This window comes from Ursus maritimus, unplaced genomic scaffold (assembly GCF_017311325.1).
Source record: "Ursus maritimus isolate PB19 unplaced genomic scaffold, ASM1731132v1 scaffold_12, whole genome shotgun sequence".
NCBI lineage: Eukaryota > Metazoa > Chordata > Mammalia > Carnivora > Ursidae > Ursus > Ursus maritimus.
Window position 1 is genome coordinate 32,371,771 of NW_024423564.1, and position 19,713 is coordinate 32,391,483.

General features: G+C 44.4%; 1 protein-coding gene across 2 annotated transcripts in view; it reads right to left on the reverse strand.

Annotated features, from left to right (window-relative positions):
- Positions 1 to 6,507, reverse strand: part of LMO4 (LIM domain only 4) — a 16,585-nt gene extending 10,078 nt beyond the window's left edge. Inside the window, exons 1-2 of one of the 2 annotated variants that reach the window (XM_008690632.2) lie at positions 6,347 to 6,507; positions 3,356 to 3,594 (exon numbers count right to left, since the gene is read on the reverse strand). In XM_008690632.2, the coding sequence (XP_008688854.1) occupies positions 3,356 to 3,591 (236 nt within the window). In that variant the 5' untranslated portion in view covers positions 3,592 to 3,594; positions 6,347 to 6,507. Of the gene's footprint in view, positions 1 to 3,355; positions 3,595 to 3,798; positions 3,941 to 6,346 lie in introns of those variants that run through there. The other variant, XM_040627074.1, reaches the window with a different exon arrangement.
- Between the last annotated feature and the right edge of the window lie 13,206 nt (positions 6,508 to 19,713).

Consider the following 19,713-nt stretch of genomic DNA (forward strand, 5'->3'; position numbering starts at 1 on the left):
CCCCCCCCCCCTCCGCCCGGGACCCCCACCCCCGGGCCGCGCGGCGCTCACTGCGGCTGCGGGCGCCACGTGAACGCCCGAGCAGAGCCCGGGGAAAGAAAGAGCGAAGGCTCGCACGCCTCCCGCCCTGCGCTCGCCCCCTCGCGGGCCCGAGGCCGCCGGCCGGTAGGACGCCTCGAACGCGGCCTCGGGCGGCGCCGGTCCCGGCCCTCCCCTGGCCCCGGCCGGGCCCAAGCGAGAAAGGGCTCGCCGAGCACCGCCACCCGGGCTTCCGGTGCGTTTCCTCGCCCTCCCCCGACCTGGGGCCCCACCCGTCGGTCTCCGAACTTCCTCCTCTAGCTGCACTTTCCGCGCCAGTCTTCGGGCCCGAGATGGGGGTGGAGGAAGAAGGGTTCGAGGAAAAGAGAAAAGGAGTTTCGAAAGCTACTTGGTGGCGCCTGGACAGGGCTGGGGGGTCGGAAGCTGGGGGCAGGGAGAGAGGGGACAGCAGCAAGGTTCGAGGACTTTTGTATTGGGGGTGGGCAGGCATTGGCCCCTTTAAGATCCACCCTCCCCCTTCCTCTCCACAACCCACCCCCCCAGTCTTTCCCTCCCTCTCTTAGAGGCCAATTTTGTTAATTAAATGTTTTGTTTGCGACGCAGCTCTCATTCATTGCGGACACGTCATTCGGAGCAGATCTAAGCCAGAGACCAGATCTCATTAGATAAAGCCCATCAGAACTAAGAAAATGGAGGAGCCACTAATTAAAGCTTTTAATTGTGCGGATTCGCCGCAGCAAGGCAGCCGCTTTATCTGAAATCTTGGAGGGAGAGGAGGGAGAAGACCAGTTTTGCCCAATCGACACTGGGTCACGCAGGGGGAAGGGACTAGGATAAAGCAATCCCCCCCCTCCTGGCCGTGCTTCCCCGCAGCTTTTTAGCCATATCTTGGTAGTTTTCAAAAGATCACACCTTAAAGTCAGGCAATTTAAAGCCCCTTAATAGATCGCTCTGTGGTCCCAAATCGGGCGGAGGAGCCCAAGGATCCCCTTCACCTGGCGTCTGGCAAGCGGATTACTCTGCTTTTCGGTGGCCATCCTTGCAGAATTCAAAGCCCCTCCAACAAGTGGACTGGGGGGAGATTGGGGAGGGAGCAGCTGAGAGGAAAAGGATAGCGGGCGCCTCCTCACCTTCCCCCCTTCTGGCATCTTGATGGGCAGAAGGAGGGAACGCTGAAGGAAGACTTAAAGAGATTCTTCAGCCTGGGGGTGGGGAAGCTCAGCAGCTGATGAGCCCTGAGCGGAGTGGGAGGCCATGATCAATTTGGTACTGAGCTAGAACTCCTCTCACCCCGGAGAGATCGAAGGTTCTCAGGATAGCATCTAGTTCAAGAGCAAGCCTGGCTCCAGTTTCCAAAATCAGAGGAAAAAAGAAAGTGAGAATACGGACCCAATTAATTAAGACGCGGGGCTGGGCACACATCCTTCATTGCTCCATTAAGCCAGCTCAAAACACCAAATAGGCATTTATATTTGGTCCCAAGAATAGGGAAAGGCGATTCCCAGAAAGCCACTTGCCTAAACTTGTCTTAAGGGAATGCAAGTGGACCCATCTTCTTTTTAATTAGTGGTAATCAGAAGCGAAGGCTTTCTGAAAGCACTTGGAGATGAGGTGAATCTGTACCATTCACCGCATCTAAACAGCACTGTCAATGTTTGCACTTTAAGCTACCCTGCCTTCTTACCAGTTTTGCTCTCTATTTAATTACAATACTGTCAAAGCCCATGGCATTGCTTGGAAGGAGGACCAGAAAGCATTACACCCATGCTCCTGCTGATTTTCCAACATTTACTTCTAAAAGAACACTTAGTGAAATTAATGCTGCCATCTTAATTTAAAAATAAAAGCCCTCTCCCTTCCTATATTTCTTTTACTTGGCTGATTGAGGATGCCAGCGGAGTGGACATAGGTTGCATTATCGGAATAACCAAATGTCATTTTACTCCATCATTTTAGATTAATGATATTACTGGGGTAAACATACACATACTCAGCTCTGAACTGTACTGGGATCTTTTGCACTTTTAGATGCAGAGTTGAGGGAATCACAATGGAACTAAACTTTGTATAAAATGCCTCATCCACTGATTCACCCGCATTGAAGAGAGCAACATTTTCTACCAATATTCTATGAAGAAAATGCTTTAGGACAGAAATTAAACTCAAATGCAGTTCTTCGTAAAAGTGAGCGGTTCTGTAGTATCAACGGTTCTCTAGTATCAACGGTGTGCGTGTGGGTTTTTTTTTTTTTTAATTACTGGATGTTGAAACAGAACACCTCCTAGAAGCATTCATGTGCATCAGTCTATCAAACCATTTACTCAAATTAAATGTGTAATCCTTCAAATGCCTCCTTTCAAATTAATGAGTTTAAGTAGCTTGAGTTCACCTGAAAAGATCCTATAGGCACCTGACCTCCTGAATTCTTTCCATTAATTGCACTGAAACTTGTTGGAAAAGACTGCTTACACGGGCATATGAATGTTCCTATACATTGCTTTAAAATGCAAGATTAGTATAATTCTATAGCCTCTTTTCCTAAATCTCTTTTGGGGATCAAGGGTAGTGATACAAACAACAACAACAAAAACCCCAAATCTGAACATTGCTCAATTGAAAAACCTGCAAATTCTACATCACAAACCACACACTAACACTGAGCATTACAAGCCTCCAAGTAACAGTATACAAAGAAAAATACTACCACTAAGGGTTTTTTTTGTTTTGTTTTGTTGGGGGAGGGGGGAGAGGGAGGTAGTTTACTATGAGAAGAATTACAAGTTTTTAAACTGATGGGTAATCAGGATTTTTCACAAGGAGCACAAAGAATGAGTCACAGTTTTCCACTCAAAAAAACTTTAAAAGTGCTTATGTAAATATAATTAGCCATCGCATAGGCAATTCATTTCTCACTAACTACACTTATTTGTAAGGCAATCTTTTGTCTCTGAGTTTCTACGTAGATCCCTACCTTTCTTTAAGGCAGCAGCCTAACAACCACTTTTTAGCTGAGGGTCCAGTTGGGACAGACCACTTAAAATTTTGGTAGGAGGGTGCCCAACCTTGCACACCTAACGGCCTAGTCCCACCAGATGGACAGAGTTTTTACTTAGTATGGCTTTTGCCGTTAATTTATTATTAAAAATTCAAAGATTAACACGTTTCTCGAAGCCCTTAAATCGGACCAACCAGGTTTTGAGGTGAAGGTTACAACGTATTCTCATAGGTCCCCTGTTCCTTTCCTTAAAACCCTTGGTAACCTCTGGCCTTGCCATTGCTCTGCTCGCCCATCTCAAGGAAAGCAGCCAAGTCTTACCTAATGTAGTCATTTCTGCAAAGGATCATGCCGCTCTTGGTGTAACAGGACGTGCCGATGTCGCCCAGCTGCGCCTGGCAGCAAGAGCACTTGAGGCACCGGCTGTGCCAGTAGCTGTCCATGGCATACAGCAGAAAGCGGTCCGCAATCTTACCCCCGCAGCCTGCGCACCGCTTCCAGGAGAGGGAGCCGGCCGTCACGGGGGGCGGCTGTGAGCTGCTGCCCGGATTCACCATGGTCTGCAGAGGGCGGGAAGGGGACAGGGAGAGAAAGACAAAACAGGGGCGATGCAAAAGTTAGTAGTAATCGCCGCGCGAGAGCGCGAAGCCGTGCCCACCCCCCACGCCCAGAGCTGCTGGAAGGAAGCAGCAGGGCAACGGCGCGAAGGAGGGTGAGGGGGAGAGGGAAGGAGGGAGGATAGCCGGCAGCAGCCGCCTGTTTACTTTTCTCAAGCTTTGTTCTGGGGCCACGAGCTCCTCTCAACTTTCCAGCGCTCGCCGCCGCTGACAATTTCAGCTTGGGTACTGTCAAAACTCCGAGAGCGAGGCTCGGCGGCGCGCTCCACCCCTCGCGGCGCCTCCTCCCAGCCCCCGCCTCCGCCCACTGCCCCCTCCTCCCTCCTACGCCGCCCGCCTCCAGCAAATGAGGGTCAAACCCACCCACCGCCGCGCCCGGCCCCTCCCCGGCCCCCGCCGAGCCCCGAGAGCTAGCCGAGGGGAGCGGGGAGGCGGCGCCCGCCGGAGCCACGTTCCCTCCCGAGCTCTGCCCTGGGAAGTGCAGCTGCAGTTCACAAGTTGGAAATAGTTCGGTTTTCTGAAAGGGAGGGAGGGAGGGAGGGAGGGAGGAACCCGCAGAGGGGAGAGGGAGAGCGTGGTGGTGGGAGGGGAGGCGAGGGGACGCGAGGGAGGGGGTGCGGTGTGTAAAGTTGCGAAACTGGTTTTTCGTATTTTAAACAGCACCTTTCACATGCCATTGTGGTGACCGCCATCTCCCATTATTGTTCCAAATCTCATTTCATTTTGAAGATCAATGAGTGTTTTCTCTGGGTTTTCAGGACACAGGCAAGAATAATAGATCATTGAACTTTAGGATGCCTGTTAACTTCCTATACAAACACTCTCCACTTTGGTCTCACTAATCTGCCCTTGATCAGCAATTTAAATGCTAAAGCTTTGTTCCTCCAAAGGGGGGAGGGGGGCGTTACAGATAATATGCGAGAAGGCACTATTAAAGGATGCACAAGTTAGATTCGAGCCAGTCCTGCTGTCACCAAAAACTGCTTTTAAAAATTCCCCACTCTTTCTAATGAATGTCACGAGAAGCAACTGGGGTATAATATAGGAATCAATTTATAAAGCTTAGCCTAAACCGATTAATTTGTTGCCTCCAATCCTGAGTCCAATAAAGTCCTAGTGTTCCTCCAGTCACTTATTCTATAAAAAGATCAAGTTATTTACTGCCAATTAAGCAGCCTGTTTTGTCTTTGTCCTCTGTAAGCCGAGAGTGTAGGCTCCCCCCGAGTCTCCCGGCTATCTGCTCAAGACATTCAGCTGATACCTCAGAAGGGAGAGGGCGAACTTTGCCTGTCCCCGGCCCAACTTGGCTGCTGCAAAAAATCCAGGGGAAGGGAACGAACAAGGACTCGGGTTCCTTAAATAGGCCGATTTTAAACACATTTCCTCCGAAAGAGTCCCGGAACGTGTGTCCAGTGACCGCACAATAAACCAGAATAAGAACTGCACCAATTAAGCTGTAACAAAACCCTGAGACTTTGGAAACAGGACCACTCTAAAACCCATTAGCATTGCATTTATCCGAATGCATCATACCTTTATGTAAATTGATTTATCTGATGCATTTACTCGAGGAATTGCTTTTTGTTACAATTTCAGCTCTAACCCAAATGAATCTGCATTTCCTGCCCGAGGTCTTTAAACTGTTTCCCCCAACGTTTTAATCGCTCCGAATTCCTTTTTAAAGGGGGAGAGGGAGGGAAGAGATTCCAAGCTCTTCCCCGCCCCCATCTTTGGTGAGAGGTAAATATATATGTATATTTTTTTTGAAAAGGAAACATTACACTGAGAAAAGCATCCAGTAACCCCATTAGCTAAAGCTCTTAAGGACAAGCAATACCTTAATGCTGATTAAATCTAAAAGAGATGAATCAAGAGGACTGACCAGAAACTGACTCCCCTGATAACTAAGGACGGGCCCTCATCAAGTTTCATTTAGAGTTGGAAAAAAAAGAAAGCTTTTAAGTTAAATAGGCTTATACTCTAGTAATTACATAGCCAAGCAATTTAGGTCCTGGGATAGTCAGTGAAATAGAAAGCAGAACTGGCAGCTAGAGGCAAAATCTGCCCCTCTTTAACAACGTCTCTGGTGTTTTTTAATGGAGACCAGGGGAGGGACAAACGTAGCGCTGGCAATTTGTAGTACAAAAATGGATGCTTAATTCATGTCTTGATTTTAATTAGGTGATTCACCGGATTTCTCCTGGATTGGAACAAAAGACTTATAAGCCAAGAGGAATTTTTGAAAAGAACCAGCGATACTGAATCCTGCTCACTTAGATCCTTTCTGCCACTGTTTCAAAAATAGTGTTTACTGGGGGTTTGGGGGGGTCGTGACTATTTCCCCCACACTACTTCTCATACTTAAACCCTCATTTAAGCACCTCCTGCCTTTCCCTCAGGAACTGAAAATATCCCCACCCCCCTCCAAGGTCCCCACCAGCCCCGTCTCCAAGAAGAACCCTTTTGTAAGCAGGAACCGCTACAAAGCTGGCTGCCCGGGGCTGGCTGCCCTCCGTGCTAGCTCACAGGCCGGCCTCGGTAGTTTCAGACTCGCGCATTATCTAAGCCGACGTATTGTTTACTTGCAATTTGGGACGGTCAAGGGAAGGAAGCCAAAGAAAACAGCCCTGGCCCAAATCGGCCCCCTCCTCCCTCTCCCCCCTCCTTGCCCGCAGCTCCCCAGCCGTCCCCTTACCTGCTTTTCCCCTATATTGCAATATTGCGAGAGGCGGCGGCGGCGAAAAGCGAGCGAAGCCGCTCGGCTTCCAAGGAAGGGGCGCCTTGGCTGGCGGAGCTGGAGGGAGGGGGGATGTTCTCGCAGAAGCAGGAAAGGGGAGGAGGGGGCTAAGGGCTGTTTTTTTTTTTTTTTTTTTTTTTTTTTTTAACGCGTTGTTCTGAGGCTAGGTTGGGGGGCCCCGCGTAAGTGGCAGGCGGCCGAGAGCAGGAGTGTCAGTCTCAGTCCTCGGCGTTCTCCTCCGCCTCCAGCTCCGCGCGAGCAGCTGCAGGAGCCCTCGGCCCGCGCGGCGCGGCTTCAGGCGCGGCGCAGCGGCAGCAACTGCTGCAATCGCTGCTGCAAGTTTGGCAATGTGGCTTCACTTTGTATATTCCCCCGCCCGGCGGCCCCCGCCCCCGCCCGCGCGCTTCCCGCTCCTCCTCCTCCTCCACCGCCTTCCTCCCTCCCGCGCGCTCGCTCGCTCGCTCGGGGCTGGCGGCGGCGGCGGCGGTCGCTCGGCCGAGCTTCCTGCCCCTCCAGCCGGGGAGCAGCCGCAGAAACAAGAGCCCCGGAGCGGCGGCGGCCGGTGCGGAGGCCGGGAGGCGGGCGCACGCGGGAGCCGGGGAGCTGTGGCCGGCCGGGGCCCGGCGCGCTGAAGCCTGCGCCGCTGCCCGAGCTGCTGCTGGGGCTGCTGCTGCTGCTGCCCGGCTCGGAGGAGGAGGTGGTGGCGGCGGCGGCGCTGGCCTCTAGCCGGCTCGCTCGCTCCCTCCGCGGCGCTTACACATGTGTTACTGACAGAGCAAAATCCCAACTACTCCCCGGCTCTGCCGCCGACGTCAGCGACCCTCAGCCACTGGGCGGCCGGATTGTTCAGGCGGAATAATAAAACCTGCCAATCCGGGGAAGGACAAAGGGATGACTGAAACGAGACTCTGGGGGCGGGGGAGAGAGGGAGGCGGCGGAGCGGGCCGGGGAAGGAGAAGGGAAGGGCCGGAATCAGGTGGGGAGCAGAGACCCGGGCGCCGGGAACCCAGCCAGGGCCGTCCTCCGCGGCCCGGGCTCGGGATCGGAGTCGCGGGGTGCCGCTCCCGCCCTCTGAGCGCGCGGGCTACCCTGGGGACCGGCAGCCGCCCGCCCCTCGGGGATTGCCCTCCCCTCGCGCAGACGCGAGCCCCTTAGGAAACTTAACTTCACGTCTTTCTCAGAAATGGGTCTCTTCCTGTTTGGGAAGAAAAGTCTTCCCGAAATCTTAGGGCGGTGGACTTCACACACACACGCAGAAGAGGTTTTGTTTTTGTTTTTGTAATTCACGGTGTGAGACTGATGAGCCTTAGTGGAAGTTCAGTGAACAAGGTCAAGACAGAATCAGTAGTTCTTAAATACTGCCCACTTACCCCTCTTCTCCCTATGAACCAACAAACCAAGAGCCTCGTAAGCGTTTCATAGGTATTTGTCAATTGATGATAGAAAGATCACAGACTTTACTTTGGAAGTTGAGGGAAACTTCAGGGAGGAAGTGTTGCCCTCTATCCACCCGACTGTGGAGGATGAGGCCTGATTTCTCATAGCCCCCGAAAGCAATAGGAGTAATGGCTACATCCTCAATCTTACAGCCTCTGGGGAGTAAGAAAGGTCACGTCTAGTATAAATTTAACTGTTGAGGAATGCTTTTAGGGTGCTAGCCTGAGAGTCTCTATCCAGGGCCCAAGCTCAGCCTAGATGCTTGAATACCTCGTCATTCAGCTTTATCTACTCTGCCAAATAGATTTAATAAATCTCTGATCTGAGGCTAATATTAGGTCTGATTATTATTAGTAAGTTCCAGAGAGATTTTTCTGGTGGAAATTATCATGAAAGTGCAAAGCCCTTCTGCTAAGTATCATTAAGTAAAACCAGCCTTGTGGGACAAGTTTTCATATTGTATTACATGCAGTACTGCTGGATTGAGGAAAGGGACCTGCAGAAGAATCTGGCTAGACAGTGCAGTTGTTAAACATCTATGGTTTTAGTGTCTGTTTGGGGGATTTCTGTCTTTCAAACCATCAAAATTAAGGCTGCAAAAGAAACAGTAATCATTGCCTGCAACATCAAGCAGAGAACATTTTAAATACCAATTAGAATAGTCATTTCTTTATATTTCTAGCACCTCAAAATTAAACGACTTACTTTTATTGATTGGTATTTAAAATTGCATTTTTATGATCGAGTCACTCTGTGCACGTATGAGAAATATTTTTTTGAAAAAATTATGTAAGTATAATAGTAATTAAAATGCCCTGTACAGAAAACAGCTGCAGATGGGTGTGATTAAAGAAGGCCATCTTAAAAAGATGTAATGTTCCTTGAAGGTTAGTAAAAAAAACTCAATTAAACCAAATGAGGAAAGGAACCCCATAAACAAATAATGCACACATTTAATTCCCTGGTTCAGTTTCAATTTGTTAATAATTTATAATAATCAAAACGAGATGACACAAGATCTTAGTGGGCTACAATTAAGTTATGATTTGTCATGTACAAGTAAATTTCCTGCTGTGGCCCTTAATTTTCTCATCTACAAATGAAGGAATTGAGCCAAATGATCTTTATTTGTCCTTTTCTTCTAAAATGATTTTCTTAACTAGAACACATAATATATAGGTCTGTAACGAATTGTGGTATTTTAGGTATTTCCTGAAGTATGTACACTAAGAGGAAATCTTTATTTTAAAACGAAATGGTAGAAATTTAGTCAGACATTGGATATCACTGAGTGATTATCCAGAGCATCCATGTAGTTTTGTGGAAGGAAGGAAGGAAGGAGAAAAGCATGGATAAAACTTTGAATACAGATCTCTAGGCGCGAAGAGGCCTAGGAGGTGGTTTTAGTTTTTGGCTTTAATTGTGTGTGGAGTGAGGTCTTTACATATGTCCCGCTAGATTGGAGTGGGTGTGAGTATGTTACCAGAGCGCCTTATTTGCTGATGTTGTGGTTACAGAAATACAAAAGCAATAATGGCTAACAGTCTCTCTTCTGAGGGGTAGGAAGTAAATACATTCACTGTAATCAAAATTCAGGTGTACCTTAACCACAGCGCCACCTCTGGGTGGTTTTTATGTCTGCATTCTTTGCATTTGGCAGTGCTCTCTCCTTGGAGTCGCAAGACCTGTGGTCTCAAAGTGCAGGCTTAAAGGAGGTAGCAATGTTGATCCTTCATTTCTACAGAAACTAAACTCACAGGTGCTAAACTCACAGAAACTGTGTAAACACACACAAGTTCATTGTGGATAAGGGAAATCTGTATTCAGGTATTCCTTAAACGAATATAAAACAGTACCCAAAGTCATAATCCTGGTATACAGTAAAATTGCCTAAATGCAAAATAATAATGGTATATCGTGCCCAATCGTTCAAGAAAACTCTGATGACATCATACATGCCTCATTTAGCCCACTCACCTACAATGAAAAATAAGAGTACAGTGTTTTGGAAAGGAAAGAAACTCAAATTGTTTCTTTCTTGAATCCAAATTAAATACAGGAACCATACTGATCCTAGATCAAGCCCTCATTCCCCAGACTCACCCCAAAATGATTTGTCCATACTTTCCCTTCTCATTTAAGCCCTGCAATCATAATCATCTTTCCCTTCTCTGAGTGACAGTTCTCTAAGAATCTCCCATGGACAGCCAGAAGTTCCACACAGACCCACGTTCAGCCTTCTGTGCCTAGAGAACAGCCAGACTATTTGACGCTGATATGACAACCTCCTTGACAAAGGGCCCCCAGCTGTTTCTCAAGAAAAAATATTTTAACCTTTTAAAGTCAATGCAAAACTGTGTTTGAAGGAAATCTTTTTAGGAAGAAATTGTTTTGTAAATCTGCCTACCTTTATTGCCACCATCACAGAAATCCCTTGAAATCAAAAGGTTCAGCCAAAGTGAACCTGAAAAGCTTGAGTCCAGGACAATAGTTCCAAAGTGTAAAAGGCGTGGAAAGAAGAAGAGGGAATGGTAGTTACTGACAGATGTAACGGGAAAATCCAAGGGGGAGGAATGGCAGTTCTGTCCCTGCCAGTGTTTTCTGGTGGTGGTGCTGGCTTGGAGGCCTGCGCAGTAAGTAGAGGCAGACAGACCACTGTTGCCTTTGAGCACAAGGGTTTATGGAGAACTCAGCTTATCTAAAAGACTACATCTCAAAGAATCATAGTTCGGTTTTAAATACTGGTAACAATACTTCAAATTTACTGACTGCCTTTTGTTCATATTTCTCAAAATTTCTTGTAAACATCTCACTAGATGTTTCCTGTGATAAAGGAATAGGTAGTTGCTGTAGCAGAACATTACTTTTCTTTCTTCCTTTTTTTTTTTAAAGCAATCCCAATGTCTACATTTGGTAAATGTCCCACCAAATTATGTTAGTCAGTACTTTGAAAGTTCTATCCTAACCTCTTTTTCGGTAACGTAATGTCAAAGCATAGTGAAGAAGTTGATTTGATCACAATAAAATAATTAAAAGATCACGAGGAAAATGAAACAGCATTGATACGGCTGTGATTAGAAATATAATTTAAGGTGTAGATTTTGCTTTTAATTATTCTACTCGATTAGGACATTTGAAACTCCGGGGATGATGGGAAAGGTGAAGAAGATGATGAGAAAGAAGAAAATAACATCTGTGATACGTGATTTTGCCTCATACAGCAAGGCCACTTTCATTAGAGTGGCAAGAAATTACTTTCTTCATGTGTGTTTATTAGGATAGGAACAGGACCTTAAAAATCCCCCAAACCTGCCCCAGAACTACAGCAAATCTTGATATATGAATATATTCCATAGTGATGACATCACAGAAAAATTTTTTGGCTTACTCACACTAGCTACTTCTAGGACCGAATTCTGTCAACAATATTCAAGCACAAGTGATATTCTGCATATATCGTTGCTGATAAATTATAGGACTGTATATGTGAGCATATTATATGTTTATTAGGATCTTGTGAATGGTCTAGCGGGCTGACAGGCTATGCTTATTACAGTTGAATTAAATCTTATCACAGGTAAATTTAATTTTGTGGTAGTTACAAAAGAGGGTATGTAAATGACTGGGCCATTTGTATGTATGTGGAAGTGGTTTTTTAGTAAGAACATATATTAAAATTATAAATCCAGTAGAAAATAGCAATTTCATTCAACATTAATTAGTGTTTCTCTCCAAGGCGATGGAAATGAGCATTTATTGATAGAGAAACTAAAGCATTAAAACATAATTCATCCCCCCTTATGTTCCCACTAACTGTTCTTGGTAAAAGAAAGGCTAAGAATTCAGGAGCTTCAAGTATCCAAATCACAGCTTGTTTAGTTAACATCACTTTTAATTACAGTATCGATAAAATCGAGTTTTTTCTCTATGTAGATTTGTAATAACATGTAAGATTTTAAAGTAGAATACCAGTCCCTGTTTGCTCACCAAAAAAGTTGATGAAAACATGATAATGTTTCTTCATCTAATTGTAATGAATGACCCTGGTGGAATTAGGCGAGTTCAATCCATAGCTGTCCATAGGCTTGAAAAACACATATTTCTACTCTACACAGTGCCATAAATTTTTTAGCCTAAAAAGAACAACCAATATGGATTTTTTTTAAATAATAAAATTGGATAACTCAATTGACTAAAATGTGTTCCCTCCACGCAGAGGTACACATTATAACGTCATCATTTATATTTCTCAACATAAATCAAATTTCATAATAAAATTGTTTTTGATGAATCACCACTTCTTTTCTGGATTCAAAACATTCTGACAGAGAAGGCAAATTTGTCGATTTCTCTGTCTGATAAGAAATCACTGAAATTATATTTAAGACCCTTAGTCTAAGATGATAATTTTTAGAGGAACGTTTCCTTTAAAAGGGAAATTTTCAAACAAAGTCATTATAAAAGTTGGGAAAACAACTCAAGAATAAAATAGACTTTCTATCCAGCATTTTTTCAGAGCCAACTGTTGTGCTCTCTGACAATAAGGGCAAGAGAAGTCAATACAGAACAATACTCTGGAAACAATTTGCTTCAAAGAAAGAATGAAAACTTAAACAACACTACCTTTCTACATGTTTGTTCTAATTAGAGGGTTAAAACATCCAAGCATTGTACCCAGATGCCTCTCTCTGTCCTGTTTCTATTGCTTTTCTCCACTGAGATAACATTTAACACTGCTTTGAAATTCCTACTTACTGCTGTGTCCAGTAGTAAATCCTGGCACATTATTAGAATATCTGCCTGTTATCAGCTCAGTCAGGGAATGAATTATTGACTATAACTCATTGCTGGGAAGACTACGTATGACACTCCAGTGAAGTTCTGATAATTTCTAGAAGTCGTGGTAATTTATGGAAGGGGGTTTTGATTGATCTCCCACCACCTATTTTGCACCTATCAGTAAATAGGACACATATTGATGGCCTACTCGAACTACATTAACGATACAGGGAATTCACAATTTAAGCGTTTCTCCTTTTTCAGTACAATTTCTATTAAGACAGTAACTCAGTTTCTATTAATTTTCTTATGTGTGGTTTACCCATGGGAGTGGGGAATCACAGATTTAGACTACTGAATGCATAATATTACTATTCCCATAATTATTTGGATCTTTTCCTCATTTGTAGTTGTACGCAGCCTCCGCCTTTGACAGAAAGCCCTGAGACCACTGGCACAGATGAGGGTGGAACAAACGGCTAGTGTGAGACTTTAAAGAATGTCTTCAAGTGTGAGGATACAGCTGACAGAATAAAGGAGAATTTTCAAAATTAACAGAGAGTGGGCAAGTTACTTATCATTTGAAAAACATGTTTGTAATATATTTGATAAAAAACTTACAGATACCATTTAATAGGATGCAATGGTCACTTGAAAGTCCATTTGTCAGAACATTAAGTAATAATCACTAACAATCACCACTTTCTTTTAATTTAGGTTTATTTTCCTCCTGTCTCATTTTTGCTGCATTCTCCAAATTCAATTATTTCTCAGAATAAACTCTACGAGACAAATGGTTCCTTTATTTCTTTACTGAGTTTTCATCATTATGAGTTCATTATTGTTTTATATACTACAACAATTGCTTCCTGGAAAAATAACCAGTATTTACAAGTCCTCAATATATACCATACAATAGAGCAAACAATATAAATAATAATTCAAAGTTTAATGGTTATTTCCTAGATGACATTTAAAGCATGTCTAGATTTCTAGAAATTTCAACTTATACCCAAATAGTATTTAGTAATCTGATACAAAAATAATGGTGTATCTCTTGCCAGAGCTATCAAGATTGGGGGCGGGTAATTTGACTGAATACTTGGCTTAAAGAAAATAATTCTTTCTTCATTTTATCTTAATTTAGTAGCTTCTAGCAGTCATCTAAACAATCTTAAAATTAAAAGATAATGTTAATGGGAGAGACTGTTGTCATAGGATAATGGTTTCCTGCTGCTAGATTAATGCAGTGGCAATAATACTGGAGCATTTATTGAAAATAAAGGGGAAGACAAAGCCAAGAGATTTATTTTTAAAGCAGGTGTCATGGATCCTATGACACTGTTGTCTTATAATTACTTTGTTTCAATTTTGCCAAATGGTTGATGGAGATGATCCCTTTTCCTGATAGATGTGGGGTGGCAGAATGACATTGGCTGGTATCTCCATGACTGGAGAGTGCACCCTTTCTAACTGGAGGAAACAGATTGTTGTGCTTCTTCCAATCAGAAGGCACCTTCTAAAGGCTGTGCCTTTAAAGAAACAAACACCAAAATGCACAAATAAATATGTCCTTTATCCAAAAAAAAGGCAAGTATCTACCTAACACTATTACCAATCATTCTAGAAATATTAATAAGCCCCCATATTGACAATCCCAAATACATCACTCTCCAGCAAGCCCCAGGAATGTCCTACAGGATAAAAGCTATGTGCATGGATTTTAGCCACTGTGGTCAACTGTCCTGGACTTATCTTCTTTGAATGCATATGATAATCTTGGGCCAAGTAAGACTTCTCCGAGTGGAATCCTCACAGGAATGTTGTGGTATTTGCAATGGTACGATGGTCCCTAAGATTCCCACCCCCTGGTGTGCACACCCTATATAATCCCTTCTCCCTGAGTGTGGGTGGGCCTGACTTAATCAGTTGAATCCTTTTAGAAGAAGGTCTAGAAATCAGCGATGGGAAAAGTCAGACAGATTCAAAGCTGCAGAAGATGTTCTCCCGTTGGCCTGGAAGGAGCAAACTGCCATATGGAAGGGACACAGAGAGGGAACACATGGCAAGAATGAGAGGGTAGTCTCTAGATGCTGAGAGCAGTCCCTGGTGAAGCGCTAGCAAAGAGATGTGTCCTGCCAACAACCAATGAGCTCAGAAGAGAACCTTGAGCCTCAGAGGATATGGCAGTCCTGGCTGACACCTTGCTTTCAGCCTGGTGAGACCCTGAACAGAGAACCCGCTACGCCATACCCATGCTTCCAGCCCACAGATGCTCTGAGATAATCAACGGGTATTGTTTAAAACCATTTATAGTCATTTGTTTTGAAACACTAGAAAACTAGTGACGAGGCTGTGAGAAAAAGCCAAAGAAGATATTTTGTTGCCACCTCTACCATGATTTATTCTATTTGCTCCTTCTTGTCAATCCCCCACCTCCACGCCTAGCAGAGCCTGGAGCAAAAAGCTGGAATGGCCTCACTATGATCAGGGTGTTTATAAATTATTGTATATTAAACGGTGGTACCTGTTCTAAAGAAAAAGGAGGCAGGGTAAGAAGGATAGGGAGCAGTGGGGCCCAGCTGGAACGGGTCTGGGGATGGATTACACTTTTATGTTGGTGAGACAGGGAAGGTCTTAATGATAATGTTTGTGTCCAGACCTAGAGGAAGCAAAGGAGCCAGGCATCGGAGGGAAAGGGGGTTCCAAGTGGAAGCATCTGCAGTGCAAATGCCCTGAGGAGACGTGCTGTGTATCGTGTAGAAGCTGGAGGGAGGGTGGCCTGGGCGTAGGATATGAGATCAGAGTTCAGACAGGGGCAGGTCGGCCTTTCACCTGGACCGAGAAGGGATGCTGGGTGAGGGTTCTGGCAGAAAAGAGATCAAGTCTGATTTACATTTTAGAAAGCTCCCTCTGGCTTTGGTGTGGAGAACAAACTGCAGAGCAGGAAGGCCCAAGCGGAGACCACCAGACAGGAAGTTCCTGAGTAATCAAGCGAGGGATGCTGGTGGCTCGAAGCACAGTGCTAGCAGACGAAAGGTGAGAAGGGACCAGATTTTAGGTGTGTTTTGAGTATCTGTGGCAGACAGAACCATGGTTACTTTTCAAAATTTCTGTTGATCCGTCCACGTGCCTTTGACAGTTCTGGGGGGGGGGGTGTTTCATGTGTCATGACAGCTGTAAGTTCCCTTCTGCTCCTGAGAAGTTGGGCAGGGCACCCCCACACACACCATGTTCCACCCACACAGGAGTCCCCTTCCCACATGCTGAGTTTATGTCAGAGATAGCTACAATATTGTTTTTCACTGGGCTCTTTCCATTTTAACTCAGGAGAAATAACAAATACGGAACCCCTCCGCGTGTGCCACACACCAGGCTAGCTTCTTCCCACGCAGCAAACATTTCGTCTTACTAACAGCCTCATACGATAGGTCTCATTGCCTCCATTTTAAAATTGAGGAAACTCGGGGTCCCTGGGTGGCTCACTTGGTGAAGCATCTGCCTTCGGCTCAGGTCATGATCCCGGGGTCCTGGGATCGAGCCCTGCATCAGGCGCCCTACTCAGCAAATAAATACATAAAATCTTTAAAAATAATAAAAATAAAATAAAATTGAAGAAAGTCAAATTGTAATAGTTATGTGCTCATTCAAGATCAGTGTCAAAGCTGTAGTTCAAAACTTGGAATCCTGCCAAGCTTTACAGGTTGAAGAAGCCTTCCATGGTCCACTCCCATCTGCTAACAAATCAGTATATTGGTTTTGTTTAATAGATTTGTGCAACTTTAGTTTCTAAACCCATGATTCTTTCTCCAACATCGATGATTTTGTTCCCCAGTGGACATTTGGCAATGTCTTTGAGACAATGTCACAACTGGGGGGTGGGGGCAGAAAATCACTAGTGGCTGAAGTGAGTGGAGGCCAGGGATGCTACCAAACATCATACAAGGCATAGGAAAGTCCCTAGAACAAGGAATTATTCTACCCAAAACGTCAATAGTGCTGAGCTTGAAAAACCCTATTCTAAACCATGGTTAGATGATTAGACTGTCATAGTAGAAGTAACATCAGTTGTATAATTTTTATGAATAAGCTTTTCACTAAGATGTTTTAAAAATGAGGAAGTTTCTGTAGTCAGAACCATTTCAGTGTGTTGTTTGGGGTAAAATTCATAGTGGTCCAAGGAAGTTTTATCCAGTATGTTCTATGGCACAATGCTCAATGCATGTAAGTTTTCAAGCATATAAAAAAAAAAAAGAAAATGTTAGAAACCTGGAGTAGAAAGTTTAGTGGCTTCAAAGTACAAAAGCTAAACTGCAAAAATTAAACTTAATGAATGTCCAAGTAAATGTCTACAAAGGTAACTGATTAACTTGGCACTTGCAATATAATTCCATTCTTATGTGGGCACACTCAAATTGTATTTATTGTGGGATGTTTTTGATGTGATTTTGCTGGATACACCAAAAGCAAGATTTTCTAGACTGTACAGAAGTCTGATGATAGCTCTGCAGTCATCACTTGAGAGAATGACATCAGGAAACAGGACAAGACCATACCTGAATGAAGTAAGGCGCTGAGTCATGCCAAGATTTGAAAACACACACAAACACACACACACACACACACACACACACACACACACACACATTTCAGGCAGCAGAAATAGCAAACGCAAAAGCTATAGAGTGGAAATAAGCTTGGCATGCTGGATGTAAGCTGGTGTTGCTAGAATGGGGTAATTGGGACAGAATATGGAACCATGATGCTAGAAAGAGAGACGGAGCCTTTACATTTCAATGTGAACACAATGGGAAGCTACTGGAGAGTGTTAAGCTATGATGTCCTAATGAGATTTATTTTATTTTTTTAAGCTAACTGGCCCTTCAGGAAGAATTGTTATAAGGGATGTGTGGAAAAATTGCTAGCAGCTTACCCCAGGATCCATTCCTCCTTCCTCTTAGAAATCGAGCCCAAACTGAAGCCATGTGTATTGCCACGTGGAGTAAAAGACTGCATTTCCCGAACTTCCTTTGCAGCTCCATGGAGCATGTTTGGACTGAGTTGTGGCCAGTGCATAATATGTAAGGGGAAGTGTCAGGAGGACTTTTTAGGAAAGTACTGAAAGAGAGCTGATTCAGGTGGGACGGACCCATTTTTTTACCCTCCATCTCCCTTCCTTGGACCTGAACTGTGGACCAAACGGCTAAAGGTTCACCCTGAGAGGACTTTCAGGAATGAAAATGGTGTACCAGGATGAGGCCTCATACTGAGATTATGGAGCAGGAAGACAGAAACTCTGGTAAAAGGTAGGTCCCTGGTGACACTATAAGCTGCCAAAATAATGCTGCTAGAATAGTTACTTCCAAACTGATGTGAGAGAGAAATGGACTCGTCTTCTCTAGAGCATTGTTAATTTTTTAAACATAGAATCGGAATCAATTCCAACCGACACAGGAGGCAGAAGTGGAAGGGAAAGAATAGTAAAGAAAATATTGCAGTGAAAGATGAAAGGTGGTGAGCAGTACAAGTGGTTAGAAGTGGAAGATTCCGAATTTACTTTGTAGGTGGTGTGAAGAGCATATACCAATTGAAAGATTGTGTCAGAGGCTGAGAGAGAAAACCCAATCAAGGATGATCTCTGTTTTTTTGGCATGAGCTAGAATGGTAATTGTCCTTTCCCGAAGCAGAGAAGACTGGAAAAGAAGCAGGATTATGGAGTATAAATCAAGATTCTATTTTGGACCGAAACATAGTAAAGTTGAGATACCCATTTAACACTCATGTGGTAAAGTTGAGAAGTCAGTTAGATATAATTAGATATGTAAGTCTTAAGCTCATGGAAGAGGTCTGAGCTGCAGAAATTAATGCATAAGTTCTCAATATATGAAAGGTATTAAAACCATGAATAAAACCATATAGAGTAAGTGTCAGTAGAATAAGGGCCAATGATTGAGCCCTAGGGTGCCCCAAACTTAGAGATCATGAAGAAGAGGAAGAACCAGTCTAGGATCTATAAAGATGAAGGCAATAAAGTAGTAGGAAAACCAGAGGCCATGTGAAGAAAATGTTCTAAAAGAGAAAACTCATCAAATCTTTAAATGTTGCTGAGAGGCTAAGATGATGACTGAAAATAGATCATTGATTTGGCAAGATGGTTTGATTAGAAAGAGAAGTGCCCAGTGAACTTTGTTTCCCCTTATGTCTCATTGGCTAAAATGAGGTCATATGCTCAGCCCTAAACCAATAATGATGAAATTCCTGGGCTTTGGGAAACATCTTCCCTGGAATCAATGGATCTCTGCTTTTAAAAAAATCAGGAATCGATAAGCAGAAAAGTGGGGGTGGGGGCACCTAGGTGGCTCAGTCGGTTAAGCATCCAATGCTGGATTTTGGTGCAGGGTTTTGAGATTGACCCCTGCCTCAGGATCCATGATGGGTATGGAGACTGCTTAAGATTCTCCCTCTTCCTGGGGTGCCTGGGTGGCACAGCGGTTAAGCGTCTGCCTTCGGCTCGGGCGTGATCCCGGCGTTACAGGATCGAGCCCCACGTCAGGCTCCTCCACTATGAGCCTGCTTCTTCCTCTCCTGCTCCCCCTGCTTGTGTTCCCTCTCTCGCTGGCTGTCTCTATCTCTGTCAAATAAATAAATAAAATCTTAAAAAAAAAAAAAAGATTCTCCCTCTTCCTCTCCCTCTGCCTCTCCCCCTCCCCTTCCTCTGTCTCTCTCAAAGAAAGAAAGAGAGAGAGAGAGAGAGAAAAGGGGGGGGGCAGGGAAATGGCTATTGGTTGGGCAATTAAGTGTCTGCCACAATACTTCTTATTTTTACAAAAAAAATCCAAACCTCATCACACTTAGAACTGGTACTATACTTGGCATGGGTAGTAAAATGATCTGGTACTATTTTTGCTGTTGCCATTGATCCTGTGCTGAGAGGGATTGTCAGGCATTTGTATACTTTTAATTATAAAATAATCACCCCCATCTTCAAAAAGTTTAATATGCCAGAGACTCCTAAATCTAGATAAAGATGCTGCCTAGTGAAAAAGGAATGGATTTTTTTTTTCCTCCAAAATACTAGAGCCACCTGCTTGTCAACCTTGGAATAGCAC